At 46.6% G+C, this 19302-nt stretch overlaps 1 protein-coding gene across 1 annotated transcript; it reads right to left on the reverse strand.

Annotated features, from left to right (window-relative positions):
* Nucleotides 1-2714: 2714 nt before the first annotated feature.
* FAH (fumarylacetoacetate hydrolase) lies at nt 2715-18831 on the reverse strand. Its single transcript, XM_051796961.1, has 14 exons — nt 18630-18831; nt 16281-16391; nt 15523-15644; nt 14389-14438; nt 12803-12893; nt 12189-12286; nt 11870-11922; nt 10702-10801; nt 9872-10002; nt 9069-9144; nt 8416-8462; nt 7186-7287; nt 6082-6199; nt 2715-2938 (listed from the first exon to the last, which is right to left on the reverse strand). The coding sequence occupies exons 1-14, from the start codon at nt 18822-18824 to the stop codon at nt 2859-2861; spliced, it is 1374 nt and encodes a 457-aa protein (XP_051652921.1). The 5' UTR covers nt 18825-18831; the 3' UTR covers nt 2715-2858.
* Nucleotides 18832-19302: the final 471 nt, after the last annotated feature.

Below are 19302 nucleotides of genomic sequence, written 5' to 3' on the forward strand. Positions count from 1 at the left end.
TCCACCTGCTCCAGGGGAGGTGAAGCAAGTGGGAGGTGCCCAGAACACCTGTGTGCTTCCCAAAACTTGGGTGAGGATCTGCTTCCATCCCAGGCAGCGGATGCTGCTGTGGCTATAGTGCTGCTGGTCCTAGGCCAAAGCAATGCTATTTTAAGGCCAGCACTGCCCACTGCAGCACAGATATACCCTTCATTGACCCCTTGACACAGTGTACCTCAGCAGGGATGAGAATCAGCAGTGCTGGTGGCTCCGGGCTTGCTGCATTGGGTGAGGGCAGCATGGCTATGGGCTCCCCACCTCCTCAGTGCCCACCCAAACAAAGCCCACTACCTTCTCCTGGGGGTGAAAAGAGACTGGCCTTGGGCACACAAAAGAATTTCTCTCCTTTTTTAGCATCTCCTGGCATTTTGGCCCCCATCCATGCCGAAGGCAGCAGATGGCTCTGGGCTCTGTCCTGAGTGAGGTTTTGGACGTTGTCCAGCTCACCTCTGAAACCTGCTGTGCATGAGCTCCTTTCCAGATATTCTGCACTTTCTGGGAACCTGGAACTTCTCCAGATGTCCCCAGGCTAGACAAGCTCAGATCAGTCACCTTGGGGCCACAGGAGGACTTTACCAGCTCCCACCCATACCCAGCACGGTGCAGCACTGCTTGGCCAGACACTGCAGGTGGTGGCCCCAGGATGCACAGAGTGGCCACAGCAGGTGCAAAGCCACCCTCCTCCCTCGGGGCTGGGGCTGAGAGTGGAAGTCTGGCTCTGGGGACTCTGGGATGGGAGCAAGCTTGGGGGGATCTGTGGCTGGGTGCCTCCATCCTGCCAGTGTTTGGTTTGCAGGTGGGCTCTCAGCACCACAGACCTGCCTCACAAAGCAACGAGCCCAACTTTCACTTGCTGGCAGCAGTTGCTGCACCCAGTTGGCTCTTTGAGAGAGGAACTCATTGCTGGGATCAGAAACCCTTGACACCACAGTCCTTCTTGGCTGCAAAATGTCTTGCATCAAGGTCAAAACTGATGACTAATGACATATTGCCCCAACATCAGCTCCTGTCTCTCTGTATAGGTGCACCCCTCTCCTCAGACATCCCATTTCCAGCACATCAAATATTGCAAGGTGCACCCTGGCTGTTGCTTCTGTGGAGAAATTTCTCCCCTGGATAAATGCTTTCTGTGTCCTGCTGCTGCCAGGAGCAAAGCCAGGCTGTGCTCAGAGGAATAGCATGGGTTATTTCTAAATCCAAGAGGGAAGGTGTCAACTCACAATTGTCCTTTGAGGTCAAAAGACAGCACAAAGCATCTATAAATTGATGACCGAGGCAGAGTACATTAAATAAATATCTGCCTATTAGTTCAGTTCTGAGTTTCTACAAGAGCCTGAAGGGAAAATAGCTTTTCCTTGATAAACAACAATGAGCCACTGTTTTCCTGGCCAGGTAGTCCTTGACTTGGGGGTGATCCTTCAGGTATCATTCTTTAAGGGACCATTATTGTTGCACACTGGAAGACTGTTTCAGTTCACATGCCCCATTAGCAATGATTTATCTGCACTGCCACATTTTTTTAATTAATTTTAACTTCAAATTCATTTTCCTCTTCTGCATGGTCATGAGGTTTGCATTCCTGATCAGCACCAGGTGCTCCCCAGGATGGCATCAAATGCCCACATGTCCCACAGCAGCAAAACTACCTGGCAGACCTTGGGAGCAGCAATGGGACAGCCTAGGAAAGCAACAGCCTGTGCTCATCCTGCTGTTGCTGCACAAAACCAGCAGCCTCATCAGGTTCTTCACTTTGAGGACCAAGCAAATATTTAACAAGTTCCCCTTGCACTGTACCAGAGTTCATTATCTGGTCTCCTGAGCTCCTTCCGTCAGTAATATCCTCTAATTGATGTGATTTGGCACTTGGCCGTGGAGTTAAATTGATTTGTAGGCCAGCAGGAGACAGCAGATGCCCTTTACACTTGAGAAAAGTGGCACGTGGCTTTGTTTACCGGCTGCTGCAAGGGGATGCCATGGCAAGAGATGCCTTTTAGGGGTGGAGGAAGGGTGTTGGCCTTCTTGGTGTCCTCTTACCACAGCCCCTGTTAAGTGACAAGGTGTGACTGCCACCAGTGAGAGTCTGGTGGCAGTCTCTCTAGTGATGAAGTTCACCTTTGCTCCCTGACCCCGGGGAAGCTGGTGTGAAGGGTGAGAGAAATGGGAAATTCCCTTCTGTAAACCCAGGCAGGATGCACGAGGCATCTCCATGCTCCTTTGAGGGGTGCCCCAACACAGGCTCCCACCTGTGAGCTGGAGGCAGGAAAAGTTGCCTCTGGTTGTGTAAGGGCAGGGAACAGGGACACCCTCACCTGTTGCTGTCAGTTGTATCAATTATCACATTTCCAAAGTGCTTTGTTGCAAATTATTTTAGGGCATAGTCATGTAACTCTTACACAGGATGGTCTGTAAGTTTTGACATCCATATGCAACTCACCTTCAGGGTTTTACCTCCAGTATATTAACACTGAGGAAAAAGGAAGTCAGCACGGAATCTCAGATGTTATCATCAACTTAGTACTCTGAATATTTAAGTTTACTTGAAAGTCTCTTTTTATAATTATGAAAAAAACATTAATATAGTAGAAAAGTTAAGAATCTCACTTTCCATTTCAATCATCTTATTCCTCTTCTGAGACTTTTAAGCTAGCATTGAAATATTTTTCTTATCACACACATTCATCTTTAAGATATTTATTGATAATTAAAAATAATAAGATTTCAATCACTCATATAAAAATAATAAATCTGAGTAAAGCAGCGTGACTGGTAGAGGTGGGGGGAAGAGTTTCTTCTCCTCAGATGTCACCTTACTCCAGTCATCAGGGATTTGACAGAGCTGGAAGGATTTTTCCCGAGCACTGGCCAAATCCCACGCGGAAGCCGTTGCCCTGGCAGTAACCTAAGGGACAGAAAACAACAGACAGCTTGTTCTGTAAGGACAGCAGGATTTTACCAGGAATAAAAGTGAATAAAGGCATAAAGAGACCAAAACCAAGTGAAAACATATCAGAAATTCAATGAGGGGTAAAAAAACCCCAAACACCTGGAAGAGTTCAAGTAGCTCAGAGATATAAGAAAAAAAAGAAGCACAAAATGTTAACTACAGCAATATGCAAGTTCAGTGAATTGATCAAAGAGCAAACAAGATATGCAATATTTCTGTTTTCAAACCTAACCTGGAGCACCATCAATCTAACTGGCAAAGCCATTTGCTGCATCATCCAGCCCTGCAATTAATCAAGTAAATCTGGATTCTCTTTCTGGAGCATTAGGTCTGCTCTTGGGACATCAGGATGCTTACAGCCAGAAAGATGGTCATTAAACCTTGTCAAACAGCAGGACCTACCCTTGCAGAAGTTGTTTTGCTTTCTAAAATCAAGTGGTTTAGTTCCAGGAAAAACTCAGCATCTGAGTCAAAGTACTCATTTATCCTCTCTGACAGATGTGGAAGGTCTGCTGGCTGCTGCTGAACTCGTGGGGCTGTGACAGAATCTCTAACTCTGGGACAACTCAATCTCTCCCTACTCCTGTGTGATGGAGGAGATGACATTGGGATGGAGATGCTGCAGCGCCTCTTGCTGCCACAGGCCAGCCAAGCTGCTCCAGAAACAGCATCCACCAGCAAAGCTGCAGGCAAGGCAGGGGAGGAGACACAGCCAGGGCCTTCTGGCCCATCTGGGAAGTCTATTCTAGGAAGAAACAGCTGAGGAGACCTACTGTAGCTTTCTGCTACAACAGCTGATCAAAGGGAGGACACAAGTGGCATATGCTGGATTTTAAGGACTGATTTCATAGTTAGAGATGGATTTTCCTGATGGAATACATCAACCTTCCCTGCATGTGATAAGAAACAGCTGCCTTCAAGAGGCCAAGATGGAGCTAAACAGAACAGACCTTAACTCTAATTCCCATCCTTAGCACAGGTCAGTGGAAATCACCTCCGAGGAAGAGGATGGGTGGGCTCAGGCTGCAGGGTAGCCAAAGTTAGCACAAGGACAGACCCTGCAGCTCTAACCCACGGTGCAGCTCTCACAGCCAGGCTGAAATGAAGTTTTCCCAAGGACAGCAGTGCCTGTAAATGCTTGTGTAAAGCCACAGACACCATCCCAGTGTCTGCCAGGTAATCCTCATCCATAAACAATACTGGAGTAAGGTGCTGTAAGGCTCACCTCCGCTTCCATTTGTCTCATTAGGCTTCATTGCCAGCTTTCCTTTGAGTGCCAGCTTATTATTTCAGTCTAGTTTAGTTATTCCCGCTGTCAGCCACGATTTAAAGCAGCACCAAGGAGAAGCACATTAAATAAAGCGAGCTCTGTGCTGCCAGCAGCCCTGGCCTGAGCTGTATGTGTGCCAAGGAGCTACTGAGGGGTTTTTGCAGCTGGCTGCCACACACCATCAGCAGCCCGTCCCCTGCAATGCTCCCTCCCTGACACATTTCTTGGGAGAAAGAAATATATTTCTCTCATTTTATGTGTTAGGTCTCTGAAATAGCTCCCACATGGCGAACAAGAATATGAGATTGAAACAGGAAACTAAAAATGATGGGTTGGGCGCTTGGAAGCACCTCAGGGATAAGATGGAATAGCACTAGCCCTGCCTCAAGAGTGCCTTAAGGCACTGGACCTGCCATACATCACTAAACAGGAGCAGATCCCAAACTGTCCCAGCAGACAGCCCCAGCAGCACCTGGCTCTTTGCAATGCCCTGACCACCACAGTCACAAACTGCTGCCAGTATAAAATAGCCCAGCAGATCAATGAACATGAGACTGTCCCACTGGGCCCACAGTGCCTTCATCCAGGTCAACACCAGTGCCACTCTGCCATCTTTAATGGCTAAAGACATTCGGGATTCAAGTATTTATGTAAGTAACACAGTTTGTTCTGGGCATGAAGAATAGCATGGGTTATGGACCAATCCCATTTGTCCCTGAGGTGGATTCCCATGGTAGCAGTTCCCAAACCACAAGGTGCTTCTGAAAAAAAATGATAATATTAGACTGTTTTGTCAAAAATTCTAAAAGTCCTGGTTGGATTAAGAAGGCACAGGTACGTAGGCTCACAGTAGCATCACACCTTCAGGTTGCTCACAGGCATTAGTCACTCACATTTTATCTGCCCTCAGTCACACCTGTCAGTGTTTTCCCATTGCTTGAGCCATTTGTTCCTGTGCAGACTATCTCTGATCACATCAGCAGGATGGAGCAGCTCAGAGCCAGGCTGGACCTCACCTGATGACGCGCAACATCCCACAAAACATTCCCTAAAAATTCAGTAAGCAACATAGCAAAGACATGCAGGCGTGAACCAAAAGTTTCTCATGACTGTTCTTGCCAAATATCTGCCACTTCAAAGCCATAAAGGGGTTGAAAAGAGGAAAGTTAAAAATACATTTGTTTTGCACTAGGTTTGGGTTAAAAAGAAGTAGGAGTGGGATTTAGATCACAAAACACCGTGGTAGATTTTAATTCACAAAATCCTTAGTTCATAGAGATGAAAACTAAAATCATGTCCCAGCATGAAATAGCTCTGAAGCAGAGCCCTTTTCAGAGGGGAACTGGTCAGCTGTTCTAGCAGGCTTCATGCTGTTTCCCACATATTTGATTTGCAACACACTTCATTGAAGATGCCCAGGTTACAAATGAAATATTATTTGCAGAATAACTTCTTTCAGCATTTGCTGAGCTATGCTCTACATGCAAACTTGAACTGTGGTGGCAGCAGTACATCAACTGCTTCTAGTCTCAGGGTATTTTTACCCTTAAAGGCAAACCTACCTCCATCATCCCCTTAGCACTCACACACCAGCATAGCAAGAGCCTTAAATACTTAGCAAAGCCAACAACCTCATCTGGAAAGCATTTATGGCAGGGAAATTTCTATCTACCTGCTTTTGCCTCCTGGCAGGTAGGATGGAAACAACTGTGCTTGCATGGCAGGTATGTACAGAACAGCCCATGTCTGCACCAGGTGCTTGCCCTGCTGGGATCAATCCATGGAACTGTGTCCTTGATGCAGTGTAAGAGCAGCTATCCACCAGTACCTGTCAGAATGATTTCATCTCCGTCCTGCAGGAATTTACGAGACTGTCCACTGCCAATAGGGATTTCTTTTGTTCCATTCCAGGACAGCTCCAGCATGGAGCCGAAGCTCTCTGGTTCCTGCAGGAAGAGTTTATAAACAAATTAACAACTTTTTAGTGTCTCTCCTGTTGTTCAGCTATTTGCTGCTGGGACCAGACACTCAAGTATGTTACCTCTAAGGAACAGAGTTTTGCTGTTGATTTAATTCATTGACACATTGGCTTCTTTCCCTGCCTTTGCATTTTAATTGCTTGCTGGCTATCAGCAGTGATATTTACAGCTGTTATCTGGTGCGTTTAACACAGTGCTCAACCCTGTAAAAGCAGTTTGGGTCTGCCACAGCAAGAATGGAAACAAATGGAGGAGACTTCTACAAATCCATTGCTTTTATGTGGTCACGTTTCAGATTTTTAATTACATTTTGTTCTTCAAAAGAGCAAAGCTGGCGAATGTTTGTGAATCTCTAATGTCATTCTGCCAGTACAATAGCTAGAAGATTCAAAAAGCACATGAGAAATGCTCAGACTGGAAGTACAGGCATCCCATCTTGAAAACAACTTACCTGAGGCTGTCTTTGAGACAGCATGTACAGGATTTGTATTTGGTGTTACTGAAAGTGTGAGTTACCCATAAATTGCAACAATCGCCCATATGGTAGTTCAAGGGGAATAACAGCTTGTGAAGTTGGCCCCAACTTCACTGGAGAAACTAAAAGTTATACCCATGCACCTTTTACATTCTTAGCAGACTTTCATAGAGGGTAAATGGGCTCTGTGGATGCTTGGACACAGAAATTAATTTGCATCTCTTGTAAAAGTTATTAGAGAAAGGAATGCAGGAGAGGCTAAAAACCAAACACCAATTAAAAAAAGAAAAACGAAACCAAAAACTCTTCACAGTGTGATTTTGGGGCTACCAAAGCAGCAGCAGATCAAAGTGCCTGGGAAAGAACTGCAAATAGTTCCGTGGCTGCTCAGATCAGCCAGGATTCTGACCCAAGCCCTGCTCAGCTGGTTCTGGATCACTGACCAGCTGCCAGTGATTGTCACTATTTAAACACTTACGGGTCCACTGATGGTGCCAGAGGCCAGGAGATCTCCAGGTCTGAGGTTGCACCCATTGATGGAATGATGAGCCAGCTGCTGTTTCATGGTCCAGTACATGTGCTGGAGGAAGCAGGAAGAGGATGCTAAAGCAATGAGGGACAAACCTCTCTGGTGTGCCACTAGGCTATGCAAAATATATTGCATTCTCGGGATGATGCTGGTAAGACTGTCCCTAAAGGAAAAATTCTCTCTTTAATCAGGAAACTTCAACAACCTAAAAGCAACATCCACAGTTACTAAGTAACTGCATTCTGAGCAGTTATGTGGCCTGGTTGATAGCATTTATAAAACACATACTTTAACATGCAATTTAGTTCTCTAAAATTTCCCTTTTTTCAGCTGGATGTGATTTTCCCTTTTCTTCTTCCTCTCTAAGGCCACCACTACTGACCCAGGCTCCATGATTAAGTCCAGTATTTTAATGGCTTTACAGAAAAATCTCCTTATTACTGATTTGCTGACTACTGATTTACTGATTAAGGTAATTACTATGCAAAGAACCAAATATGAATATGAAATTGATTGAGAAATGCTGCAGCTGGCACTCAGATCTCCTGGCTTCAATCAGTGGGTAGAGGCAGAGCTGCCACACTGCCCACAGAAGGGCTGGGGCAGACCCAGGCTGGCAGCAGTGAGTTACATCTAAATTAGAGCTGTGGCTGCAGAGCTGTATTGCACCTTGACAAGGCAAGAGGCAATTCCCTCTCCCTATGAGCCCTCTGCTCCCACTGCCAGATGGGCACATAACTTAGGATGCTCTGAGCACCCCAAACCAAGCAGTGGAAAGAGCTGCCCCCTTCCTCAGTGCTTGAGCACCCAGGAGGTTCCATCTCACAGGGGTGAACTATCACCACCCTCCAACCTTTTCCCTCTGTCTCCTGTGCAGACACACACCAGGCTGGATCTTCAGCTGCGTTGGAACAGGCTGCCCAGGGAAGTGGTGGAATCATTACCACCCCTGGAAGTGTTCAAAAGGCGTGTGGGTGTGAGGGACACGGTTTAGTGGTGGACTTGGCAGTGGGGGGTTAACATCTGGGCTCAATGATCTTGGAGGTCTTTTGCAACCTTAGTGATTCCATGATTCTATTTTATGATTCTACTGCAAAAAACCAGAGTTTAAAACTGCCTAAGGCTGGAGCTGATGGTATCAGCAAGACTGCAAACAAACAAAACATACTGGAGTCTTACCTTGAAATTGGATCTGCATATAGTAGTTGGTGTGTTCATTCCTTCTCCTGCAGGAAATAAGGAGTAAGAAAGAGAGAAGCAATTTGTTTGTGTTGGATGAATGATGTTGGAGTCTTTTATTTTACGGATGAATGGAGACTTCTTTTGCCATTGTAATCCCTAGTGAGAAACCAGTAATAACATTTTTTATTGCTACAGAGACCAGTATTTCATAGAAAACAAGTGGGTTTTTCCGATGGATAGCACCAGAGTAGCATCAAGCTGCTCATTTTCTATTCTCTGCTCTCCTACAGGAGCAACACTTGGACCTAGCAGTTAGCAGGGCCATGAGCTGGGGTCTGAGCTGAGTTGACATCTGGATCCCACACACATGTGCACTTTCCATGCCCCACTTTCCCCTGCCCATGCAAGGAGACCCCACAGGGACCCTCCTCATCAAAAGCTGACCATCTGGGAAGGCATTCCCTCCTTGGCACATTGCTGTATGGCCAATGGGGAGCAAGAACAGCTTTGCTTCTTTCTCTGAGAGGCAATCTGGGCAAAGATGGAAAAGAAGGACTGTGAAACCAAGAGCAAAGTGACTGAACAATATGGTGATTCTGCAATCCTTAACTGGCAATTTCAGCTTTGTAACCCACTCAGCTTTGCTGTACCTTTAATAGCAACGAAGAGATTGATATCAAAAGTGTAGGGTTCTTTATCCTGAAGGTAGGGCAGTGGCTTGGGATCCTAAAAGTACATAAAATGCATCACAGTCTAAACAAACAGAAAGGAAAAATTCCATAAGCCACCCGAGAGACTTTTTGTTTACCCAGCCTGTGCTGCCCACCCCATTCATTTCACTGTTCTTACTGCTCAGGTTATCACTTTGAATGGTCTCATGAACACACATAAAAAGATCTCTCTGAGCAGATAGGATATCCCTACAATCTGATTCCTTTTTCTGCACTTGGGCTCCAAAAGCCATCTCCATCATTTCCACGTGGATGTTTGCCCTGTGCCAGCACAGAGAAGATGGTGAGGTCTCTGCAAGACTCTGTTACCCTTTCCAATTTAACTAAACATTTACATAATGCAGACAACTGGAAATGATTGAACAAAGTGTTTTGGCTTGAGTCCACCCTCTCTCCATTGCCTGCTGGATGCTCAGTGCTACCAAAAGAAGATCTCTGACCAGTTTATTCTCCAGGTGTTTTAAAGGAGATGATTTTTCTGCCCTGTTAAAGCAGGATGACTCAGGGCACCACGTGCCAGGGCCAGTGACATCAATGAGCACTTGAACTCAGAGGGCCCTGGTGCCTTCATATGTTCTGAAGCAGAATCACACTTGTAAACTCCATGAAGACAATGCCTGGCATTTATACAGCTCAGTGATTTCCACTGATGGGACCTTCCAGCTCTGCTGACATTTTTCTACCACTGCTTTTCCTTTATTTCAACCCTTTCTCCTGCTGACCTGGACAGGGTTTGGCAACACAAATGGCATGAGAGCTTCCATGGTAACAACCCACGGAGAGATGGTTGTGCCAAGGCTCTTGCTCAGGAAGGGACCCAGAGGAACATATTCCCATTTCTGGATGTCACGGGCTAGGAAGAGAAAATTCAAAGCAATGCAGTTAAATGTATCCTAGGAGTTGCACAGCCATCAGACCTGTGAAAGAGTAACATGAATCAGAAATGTTACCCCCACCCTTTTCTAGCCATTGTGCCCAAATCCTAATTTCAATCCATCCCTTTTGGACCTTCAACCCCATTTTCTTTAACCAGCGAGATTAGGAAGAAAAGTCAGCAATAAGTAAAATAAGTCAGGCCATCCCCATATAACCAGCATTTTTATCCCCAGTTTAATTAATGCTTTTACACCCAGCTAATGGTCTTTGCCAGTCAGAGGGCCAATTTCAACCAGTTAAATCTTTGTAGAGACTGAGGGATTTGTGATTGCCAAATCCTTTTCCTTCTCCTGACACTGAAATCAATCACCATCCTTGGAATCACCATCCTCAGGGCTGCTCTATCCCTGCCCAGAAGAAACTAGACTGATATTAGCTCTTCTTTAAGTAAATAAATCTTCATTAGGAAGTAATTTCTGCTTCTACTGATTGATTGAAGACGGATTAATATAGACACTGAGAAATACAGACAGCACTTCATTTTCATCACTTCCAACTGTACCCAGTGGTTTCAAGGATTGCTATTCTACTATTAAAATATGTAATTTATCCCTCTCTAAGGTTTCTCATGACACTGTAACCCCCTCTCCAGGCAGACTCCTGCAGCACTGGTTACCGCTCCAGTCGTTCATAAGGACCATCCCAAAGATGTGCTCGTGGGCTTTGCTGATAGGAATTGGCTCCCCATACTTGTTTCCAGGACCTACAAAGAATGCCTGAAATTGAAAAGCAACACACTGATTGAGGGTTTTTTAAGCTAAAAATCCTCACTGCACAGAGGATTACAGGCACCAGCAACAGAGGCTGGACAGGACAGGCTGTGCATTTCCCATACACATTTAGATTTAAAAACCTGTGGCCTACTCCCTCTTTCTTCCCTTCCATGAAGCGGGCAGGCTTGATTTACTTAAGAACACTGTGTTGCTAAGAGACAGGCATTAAACAAGGGCACGATGTTGTCAAAACGAAGGAGTGAAAAACAGTCCCTCCTAATTACAATCCGGATGCAGAACAAGTTTGCCCACTGAAAGGACTCTGCTGCAGACAGTGAACAGGAAAGAGTTTAAAGTCATCTGAGGGAATGCTGAACGTGGCTGGAGCCTGTTGTGACAGTGGAGAAGAGGAGGTAGATGGAGAAATGTGACCACTAAATAAAACAGGTCATGAACTGGGTGCCTGCACCCGCTCCCTTAGGAAATGTACAGTCAGAGCACATGGCAGAGGATTCTATGGGGAATCAGTTGTCTCCTTCTGCCAACAATATGGAAGTTTTTTCTTCTGCTTTTGCAGCAGCCGCCAGTAAAACTCAGGCTGCAAAGCAGAGGTACAGCAGCACCACAGGTACCCCACTTTATGGGACTGCTTCCCCCTTTATAGCATTGATTTACAAAGCACACAGTATTAAAGGCTTTCACCTCATTTTTAGTACAATTTGCCTCAACATCACACTTCTTTCACTTTTTTTTAAGAGGAAAGATGGGGAACAAATCATATAAAAATTATATAAATCATTAAAATGACATAAATCTTAATGAACAGTCCTATACAACTCTCCCTTCTGGGAGCAAACCTCCCAGCGAGCTAATGCACCCTCATCCACGTCAAAAGGGAAGCTTTTCTCCACAGAACTCTTTACTGCCTGCCACACAAACTGCTCAGAGGGGAACACAGGAATGGACCTTATAGGACATTCAGTTTAGAAGAAGCTAAACCCACCCTTTCTTCCCTGTTTCTATTTTAATGTTTTTCAAGTGGTAAGGAAAAAAAACCCAAACCCATCTCACCATTTCTAACTCGATATCCAGACGTTTACAAGCACCAAACACTGGAGGTTTATCTGTAGGTAGGAGAAAGAGTATTTTACATCAGGAAGGCAGGTAGGGAAATAGATGTAATGGCCAGAAGAAACAGAGCAGCTGGTGCTGCCTGGCATAGAAACACAAGATGGACTTAACCCACAGCTTTCTCTTGACCTGACCCAAGGCTGGGCTTTAGACAAGGCCTCCCAGACCCTTCCTCTCCACTACTCTGTGATGTGGAGGAAAAGTAAAAAAAAAAAAAAAAAAAGTAATAATCCACATTAAAATCCTACCATGGACTCACCACTGTCAGGTTTCATTTGTCCCACAGGTCTCCGGATGGGTGTCCCAGACACCACAACAGATGATGCTCGGCCGTGATAACCAACAGGTAAGTGCAGCCTTGTGAAAGAGCATCACAGAGCATGATTAGCTGGGTACCAGAGCAGCTTTTTGAGGTGGAAGCACCGTGGGGTTGTGAGGTACAAGGAGAGAGCTCTGCAAAGATGGGCATGATCACTGGCACCTTACTGACTGATATAAAGACATGAGTGAACTGTAATCCAAAGCCATGTAGCACTCAAGGCACTTCAGTGCCACTGCTCCAATTAATTCCTTAGAGCTTAAACCCTGCTTTTTTGTCACTCAGCAAAAACTAATTTCTTAGGTAAATCTATCTTTGAACCAGGGGGCTGCAGGGTAACTGGTGTGGCTGCTGCAACAAAATGCAGTGCATTGGGTGAGGCTGGGAATATGTGAGGTTCAGTTCTGGTATCAAATTCTTGACTTTGTTCTCATCTGCTATGAATTGAAATCAGAACATTCCTGAAAAACTACTCAGATCATTAAAAATTTATATATACATAGAGATAAGCCTGCAAAATAATTCTGCACTAGAGAAAAATCTAAGCTACCCACCAGTTTGGCATCAGAGCGTTCTCCTTCCCCCTGAACATGATCCCAACATTTGTGGCATGTTGGCGTGAAGAATAGAAGTCAGTGTAATCTCCTGCATGAGAAGAAAGCCATAAATTAGGGATCAATGGCAGGAAAGTCCCTCATCTGCTGGGGGGGGCTAAAGCACATCATATGCTGCTGGCAATGAAAAGAGCAGAAAAGGAGAGAGCGAGAGTGCTGGGTATGGCCATGTAATTACAGCATGAAGGGGTGATTAACAGTTTACCTATAAATTATGCATACGAAAATGGCTTTTTTTTTTTTTTTTCAGTAGATAAGAGAGGGAACAGCACAGGACATAAAGCAGCGGCCCCCTTTCAGAGACAAGGCAATTCCCAGCGCTTTTCCTCTTGCCGGTGGTACCCCGTGGAGGGACTCGGCTGATAGTCAGGACATCTGCTGCCCTCTGCTGCCATCCTTGCAAACAGCTCCCACCCTTTGGAACCACGGAAAACCGGAGGAAATGGGGGGAAAACCTCAAATTAGGAGGATGCATTTTCATTATATTGTTTTGTGAGCTCAGTAAGTTCTCCTGCAGCTCCAGGAGGATCCAGCAGTAAGTTATCCCCTGCAGTTTCAGCCTCCCAGCAGAGGATCCAGCCATTCAGGACAAGCAAGAGCCACGCACAGAGCAGAGCTGCAGGTAAGTGTTGTGGAATCCTAAATTCCTTGTATCTCCATGATACACAGCCCCATCACACTGCCAGGGCAGTGCTCTGTTCCCAGCGCTCATGAGAGACAGGAGGCAGCAATTTTTTGACAAGACATATTGAATCTGAAGCTATTTTCAGGGAGGTATCACACCTGTGGGAACTCCACATGGTTCCTTTGGGACAGGCTAGGCTTTGTCCCAAACCGGGTTGTGCTCCATGGAAGTCAAAAGCCCAGTGGGAACAGAGTTGGATGGGAAATGGGCAAGTTTACATCCTTGCTCCTATGAAGGTTATGCCCTCAAGTGACTTTGATCAAGTTGGTTTGGGTCCAAATATAAAATTCTGTTAGAAACAGGAAAATGTTTATATCTCTACATGAATATACTAATTCCAAAGCATTCCATGGCCTCATGGGAGCGGTGGTAAGATCTGGGATGCAGAGTAATGGTCTGGGAGTAGAAACTCATCCCTATTTATGATGCCATGCTAGAGTATCTGCCTTGAAAAATATTGCAAGACCTGAATTATTTTCTGATGGCAAAAGGGGAAATTGTTGGAAACCGAACAAGTGTTTCCTGCCTGGCTGTAGTCACAAAGGCATCACAAAGGTAATCCAATCTGATGACAGGAGTTATGTACCACCAGACAACCCTGATTTAGTGGAAATTGCATCCAGGAATCTTCTGGCTGCTATTGAGCTTCCCCAGGCTTTTATTCTTGTGCCACAGACAGCACCTACCTTTCATTATGTGCAATAATCTACTTCTGGCTGCTGCAGAACCCATTCCCTGTCACAGCTATGATCTGACTGTCTGAGCAGGCTGGAAACAAAGCAGCTTCTCTGTGCAGGAGCAAAGGACAGTGCTGAGGAGCCCTTGGCTGCAGGGAACTCACCGATGTGGGCGGGCAGGTGCATCGTTGCAGAAGCTTGAGGTACAAACGCTCTGAAATGAAAAATGACGCCTTCAGCTCTCAGAAAACTTGCAACTCTCACCTGTAAGAAGCACGTAAGAGACCGACTTGCTCTCCCAGCTCCTTCCTTAATCTGGTTTGCAAAGCCTTGTAGCAAAAAAACCTTGCAGAAAAAATCTGATGACTGCAAAAGCTGCTGTTACTTGAGATGGTTACAGCCAAAAGGAGCATCTGTCAGGGTGCGAGTGGGAAGGGGGGCATGCCTGAGGCCAGCTGGGTTTCCAAGGGCCACAGAGAAACACCCTGTGCCTCTGCTGCGTGGGCAGGATGATTTCATGGGATGTGGCTCTTGAGGTGGCCGATTTGAACTTCTGGCACTGCTCAGGGAAGGTTCAACCGAGGTTCAACCTGCTCCTGCACATGTGTGCCTAAGTCCCCCAGGGAGGAACAGCTCCTGCTGGCTGTCAGGACAGGCACTTGCACCATTTAAAGCATCACTCCAGACACACAAGAAGATATGGGGTTAATAAACATACATTTTCCATCAGCACATCGAGGAGCAGAGCACAGTCCTCCCCTCCTGCCCCTAGGCCACTGCACTGCCCCAAGTCTGAAGCCAATCTGCGACCACAGATTCAGTTTTAGCAAAGTCAGGTAGTTGCTGAGGGCAAACTGCTCCAGGTGTGACAGGCAGGGAGGGAGATGCTGGGGAAGGGAGAGGTGAAGACTTGCAGCCACATCTTCATGGAAGGCCACGGTGAAGGGGCCATAGCCAGGGAACCAGTCCAGCCCACCCCACACCTGCCTGGGCAGCCCTGCTCAGCCTCCACAGAGAGGCAACAGGTCCAGGCACACCCCAGGGCAGAGCTTGGTGTTTCCAGGTGGAGGGTGACACCCCAGACCTGCAGGCAGTTACAGGATTAATCAGAGAATTATCTTGAGGTAGTAAAGAGAAGGAAGCACTCAGTGTGCTCAGACCCCAGTTAATTCCCACATAGGAGGCAGGTGGCCACATTCAGACTTTTGCTTCTGGTGGCTCAGATCACAGGGTGACCTCAGTGACACAGGGCACAGCTGGAAGCTCACCATTCCCACAGCCTCACTCCGCTCCCTCACCTTCTCCGCAGCTCCGTGCTGTCCCTCAGGGTGGGCTCTCCGGCCGACAGCAGCCTCTGGAGTAAAGCCCTCGCCTCCATCCACGCCGGCCGGCCCAGCCCCATGAAGGCGTTCAGGGTGGGCTGGCAGAGACACAGAGGTGGGGGAACAGGGAAAAGACCATGTTTTGTTCATCCTTCACATGCATGAAGATGTCCTGCACTCCCATCCGTGTTGGATGCCTGTGGCCAGGGTTATGCAGCAGTGGCTGCCTAAATCATCCGTCCCACCTGTTCATGACTGCCTGCACCCCCATTCACCCCCCACAAGTCCTCTGCAGCAGGACCTGCTGCATGTTTGCATCACCCCATCCTAACACACCACTTCAGGCCTTAGTGGCTTTGATATCTCAACCAGCTGTAACCAGAGGTCATTTATATTTACCTTTACCCTTAACACAACCTCCCTGTCATTAATATCCCATCCAATTCCTTGCCATGAAGTGTTGAAGGCACAAGTAGGATTGAATTGACATTAAGGCTTTGTGTCGGACCCCTGCATTGCCAAAGGCTGATGACACTTTCACTGAAAAGGCCCTTTGGACCCCCAGTGCCCCAGCTCTCCTTCCTGTCACACCTGTGATGGTTTTCCCTGTAGCAGAACCTGCCTGACAACACATTTCTAGTTCATGTTCATTATCTCACCACACGTTGCAAAAGTCCCTTGTGGAACATTTCTAAATGTGTGTGGAAATTAGAAGAATAGACTTTGATAAATACCTGGTCGAAGACGTGCTGATGTTTGGCAAGAGCTGGTCCATTGAAAAGATGTTTAATGACGCTGAGATCCAAAATCTGGTCTCCAATCGCTACCCCGAGCCTGTGGCGAGGCTGCAAAGCAGCAAGAGGAGGGGGGAAGAGAAGAAGAGATTATGCTTGTAGCCAGAAATTCTCCAAAGAGGGCATGGGGGAAGACAGTGACCACAGTGAGTTTAATCCATCTGGGACAAGGGTCTGATGCCAGGGCAATAGGCCATTAAGAGCCAGTCTATGAGCCTGGCTGCTGAAAAACTTCTATGGGCAGAGTATCGTTGCAGAATTCCGGCCGACCTTGAGAGGTGGAAGACAGCCTCAGCCCCATCCTTTGGGGAAAGGACAGCACAACAAGAAGAGGTTTCTCTCCCTTTCCCCCAGAAGTATTTGCCCACCCCTCATTAATGACAAGCATTGCAGAGTAAGCCTATACACCTGGAATATGCTGTGAAGTAGCCAAATGCTATTGCCCCTTCTACAAGTGAGAAACTGAAGCACAGACAGACTGCGGGCAGGATGGATCCCATCCCTATAACCATGTAACAGGAGAGAAAAACAGGCATTTCTGCACCCCAGCTCCTTCCCCGAGGACTCCGGGTGCTCTGGACCGCCCAGACAACACCAGGCACGCAGAGCACCTTGCCCAGGCACATTGTTTCTGTACCACACGGGACGAGGCTGCCCTGCACCACCCATCCTCACACCACACGGCCTGCATGTGAACCCCAGCCTAGACCCTCCCTTCAGGAACAGAGAGGAACGGTGGGTTGTGGCTGCACTGGCTGGACAGATGCAGCCCAAGAGACAAAGCCCCCGTTCATCCCCGGCGCGTGCGGAGCCGGCGGTGCCGGCGGGGCAGCAGCACGGACAGACCCACGGCAGCTCCGCCGCAGCTGCGTGGGGCTAAAAAATGCAGACAAATTTCAATTATTTGTGTCTATAGGCAAATGGAGACAAACTAGTCGCAGTCACTCTGAAAACAAGCTCACCAAAATAACCATCCGTGCTATTAAACCTGGGTTTTTTTTAACCTTTAATTTCTAAACAAGATTCCAAGTGTGGTAGTAAGTATTTATTCAGCAAACATTCCTGGAGAAAAAAAAACTAAAGGTCACGTCAGGTTAATTTGTAACTGGGATAGTCAGGAATGACATCAATTGTTTTACCCTGAAATCATTAAAACATTGGGCTACTTTTAGAATGTTATTTTCCTAAATAATTTCCGTAAGTCCTTGCCTGTCTTGTCACAGGGTTTGAGCGAAGATGTTTTCTTCAAGTAGTTATTGAAGAAGGCAGAAAAATAATCCAACCTTGCTAGATAACAGCACACACATCTAGGAGGAGATTAAATGAACCATCTCAGTTTTATCTTTAGAAAATACCACATCAGAAAACACAATCTTATGGTTTAAATTCTTTTTTTTTTTTTAAACCTGCACGGATAAGCAGCAGAAACCAAGAGGTAATCATGAAGTTTCCGTGAGCAATGATAAACAAATTCTCTGCTTTTTCCTTCCAAGATGCAGCTCTTGGCGTGTTTCCTTTTCTCCAGGAGGACTCATCTCTGGGCCTCCATCCCATCAGGCACTTGGAGGTGTGAGGTTCAGCCTAGCTGGGCTCAGTATTCATGAAAACAGAAACTGGGAGCTACCTTTTCGGCAGAAAGGTGAACCATGTTTTCGTATGTGATCATAAATACAAGATCTGAAGCTGGCTCAACCTGTAGCCTTTGGGCACAGCTTTAAATGTAACACACTTGCACATGTTTAACGCAGCACTGCATAAACATGCCCAGTAAAACACAACAGGTCAGCTGCAAAAACAGATAAAACATACATTTGGTGCCCTGGTTGAATGTTTTGGCAGCCACTAACCAAACTCACTAAGGGCACTATTTCATGTGGCTTCTTAAGGGTGACATTGCGATTACAATCACTCACAAAAAAGATGAGGGATTGAGTTAAAAAAACTGAGTGTGAACTGTGCTGTGCCTCTACGTAGGGAGTGAGAGGATCAAACAGATTTAATGATTTCACAGAAATGGTCAAACACACAAAAACTACCATACATATTAGCCAAAGTACTTCTCATCACTATTAACACTTCTCATTTCTTTTGTGCAGTTTTAAAGAAGATGACATCAAAATAATCACACAAGGAAATGCAGCAGCTACAGCTTTGCTGATAAGCCAGGAAGGCTGCGCAAGTGTCTCAGGCTGGGAACTTTTCCTTTCTCCCAGGCTGCAGGGAAATTGTGCTCTCTCATAGCCCTGGAACAATTACAACACCCCAAGGACAAAGTTTGCTGTTACTCACCTCCTCCTTAGTGGAGAAAACCCCATAGGGGAGATTTTGGAGAGGAAAATCCGAGTCCTTGTGTACCTGGATGAAAGACATGCTGAACCCTGAGCAGTCCCCGCTCCCAGATGACAGCACCCACCTCCCGGGTGCTACACGCCTTCCGAGGAGGAAGATCCTCTCCAGGTGTTGTAGCCCAGGGCAGGGAAGCATCAAATCCCACCCTCTGTCCTCAGACACAAACCAATCGCTGCTCAGTAGCCATCCCACCCCTCTGTCCGGTCCCCTGGCAGGTTAATCAGTGCCAGAGCTTTGCCTGAGTCAGCAGCTGTTGACTGCTCCCAGCAGGCAGCGACCCCGGGGAAACAGGGTCTCCCTGCCCACAGTTACCTTTCCTGCAGGCATTCAGAAGATGTGTAGATGTGCCACTTGATTTAGGGGTGGACTTGGCAGTGCTGGGTTAACTGTTGGACTGGATGATCTGGGAGGTCTTTTCCAACTTTAATGCTTCTATGATTCTATAAACCCTCACACGAAACTGAGGCCTTCCTGTAACAGGTACCCTGCTGCGGGTCAAGGATGCGACCAGACAGCTCCAAGACCAGAGGGAAACCCACTCATTTACCTTCTGAGGGGTCACTTCTGTGCCAGGATGCTGGTGAAACGATTATGCCCACGCTGAGCAGTTCTC

The sequence above is a fragment of the Manacus candei genome, unplaced genomic scaffold (assembly GCF_025592945.1).
Source record: "Manacus candei isolate 608988 ecotype Guabito, Panama unplaced genomic scaffold, ASM2559294v1 h1tg000046l, whole genome shotgun sequence".
Lineage (NCBI taxonomy): Eukaryota > Metazoa > Chordata > Aves > Passeriformes > Pipridae > Manacus > Manacus candei.

Coding starts and splice junctions, on each gene's coding strand:
- FAH (XM_051796961.1), bottom strand. CDS start 18,824: ATGCTTCCCTGCCCTGGGCTACAACACCTGGAGAGGATCTTCCTCCTC. Junction 12,894..14,388: donor GCACCTGCCCGCCCACATCG/GTGAGTTCCCTG, acceptor CTTCTCATGCAG/GAGATTACACTGACTTCTAT. Junction 10,003..10,701: donor CCTTATGAACGACTGGAGCG/GTAACCAGTGCT, acceptor TTCTCTTCCTAG/CCCGTGACATCCAGAAATGG.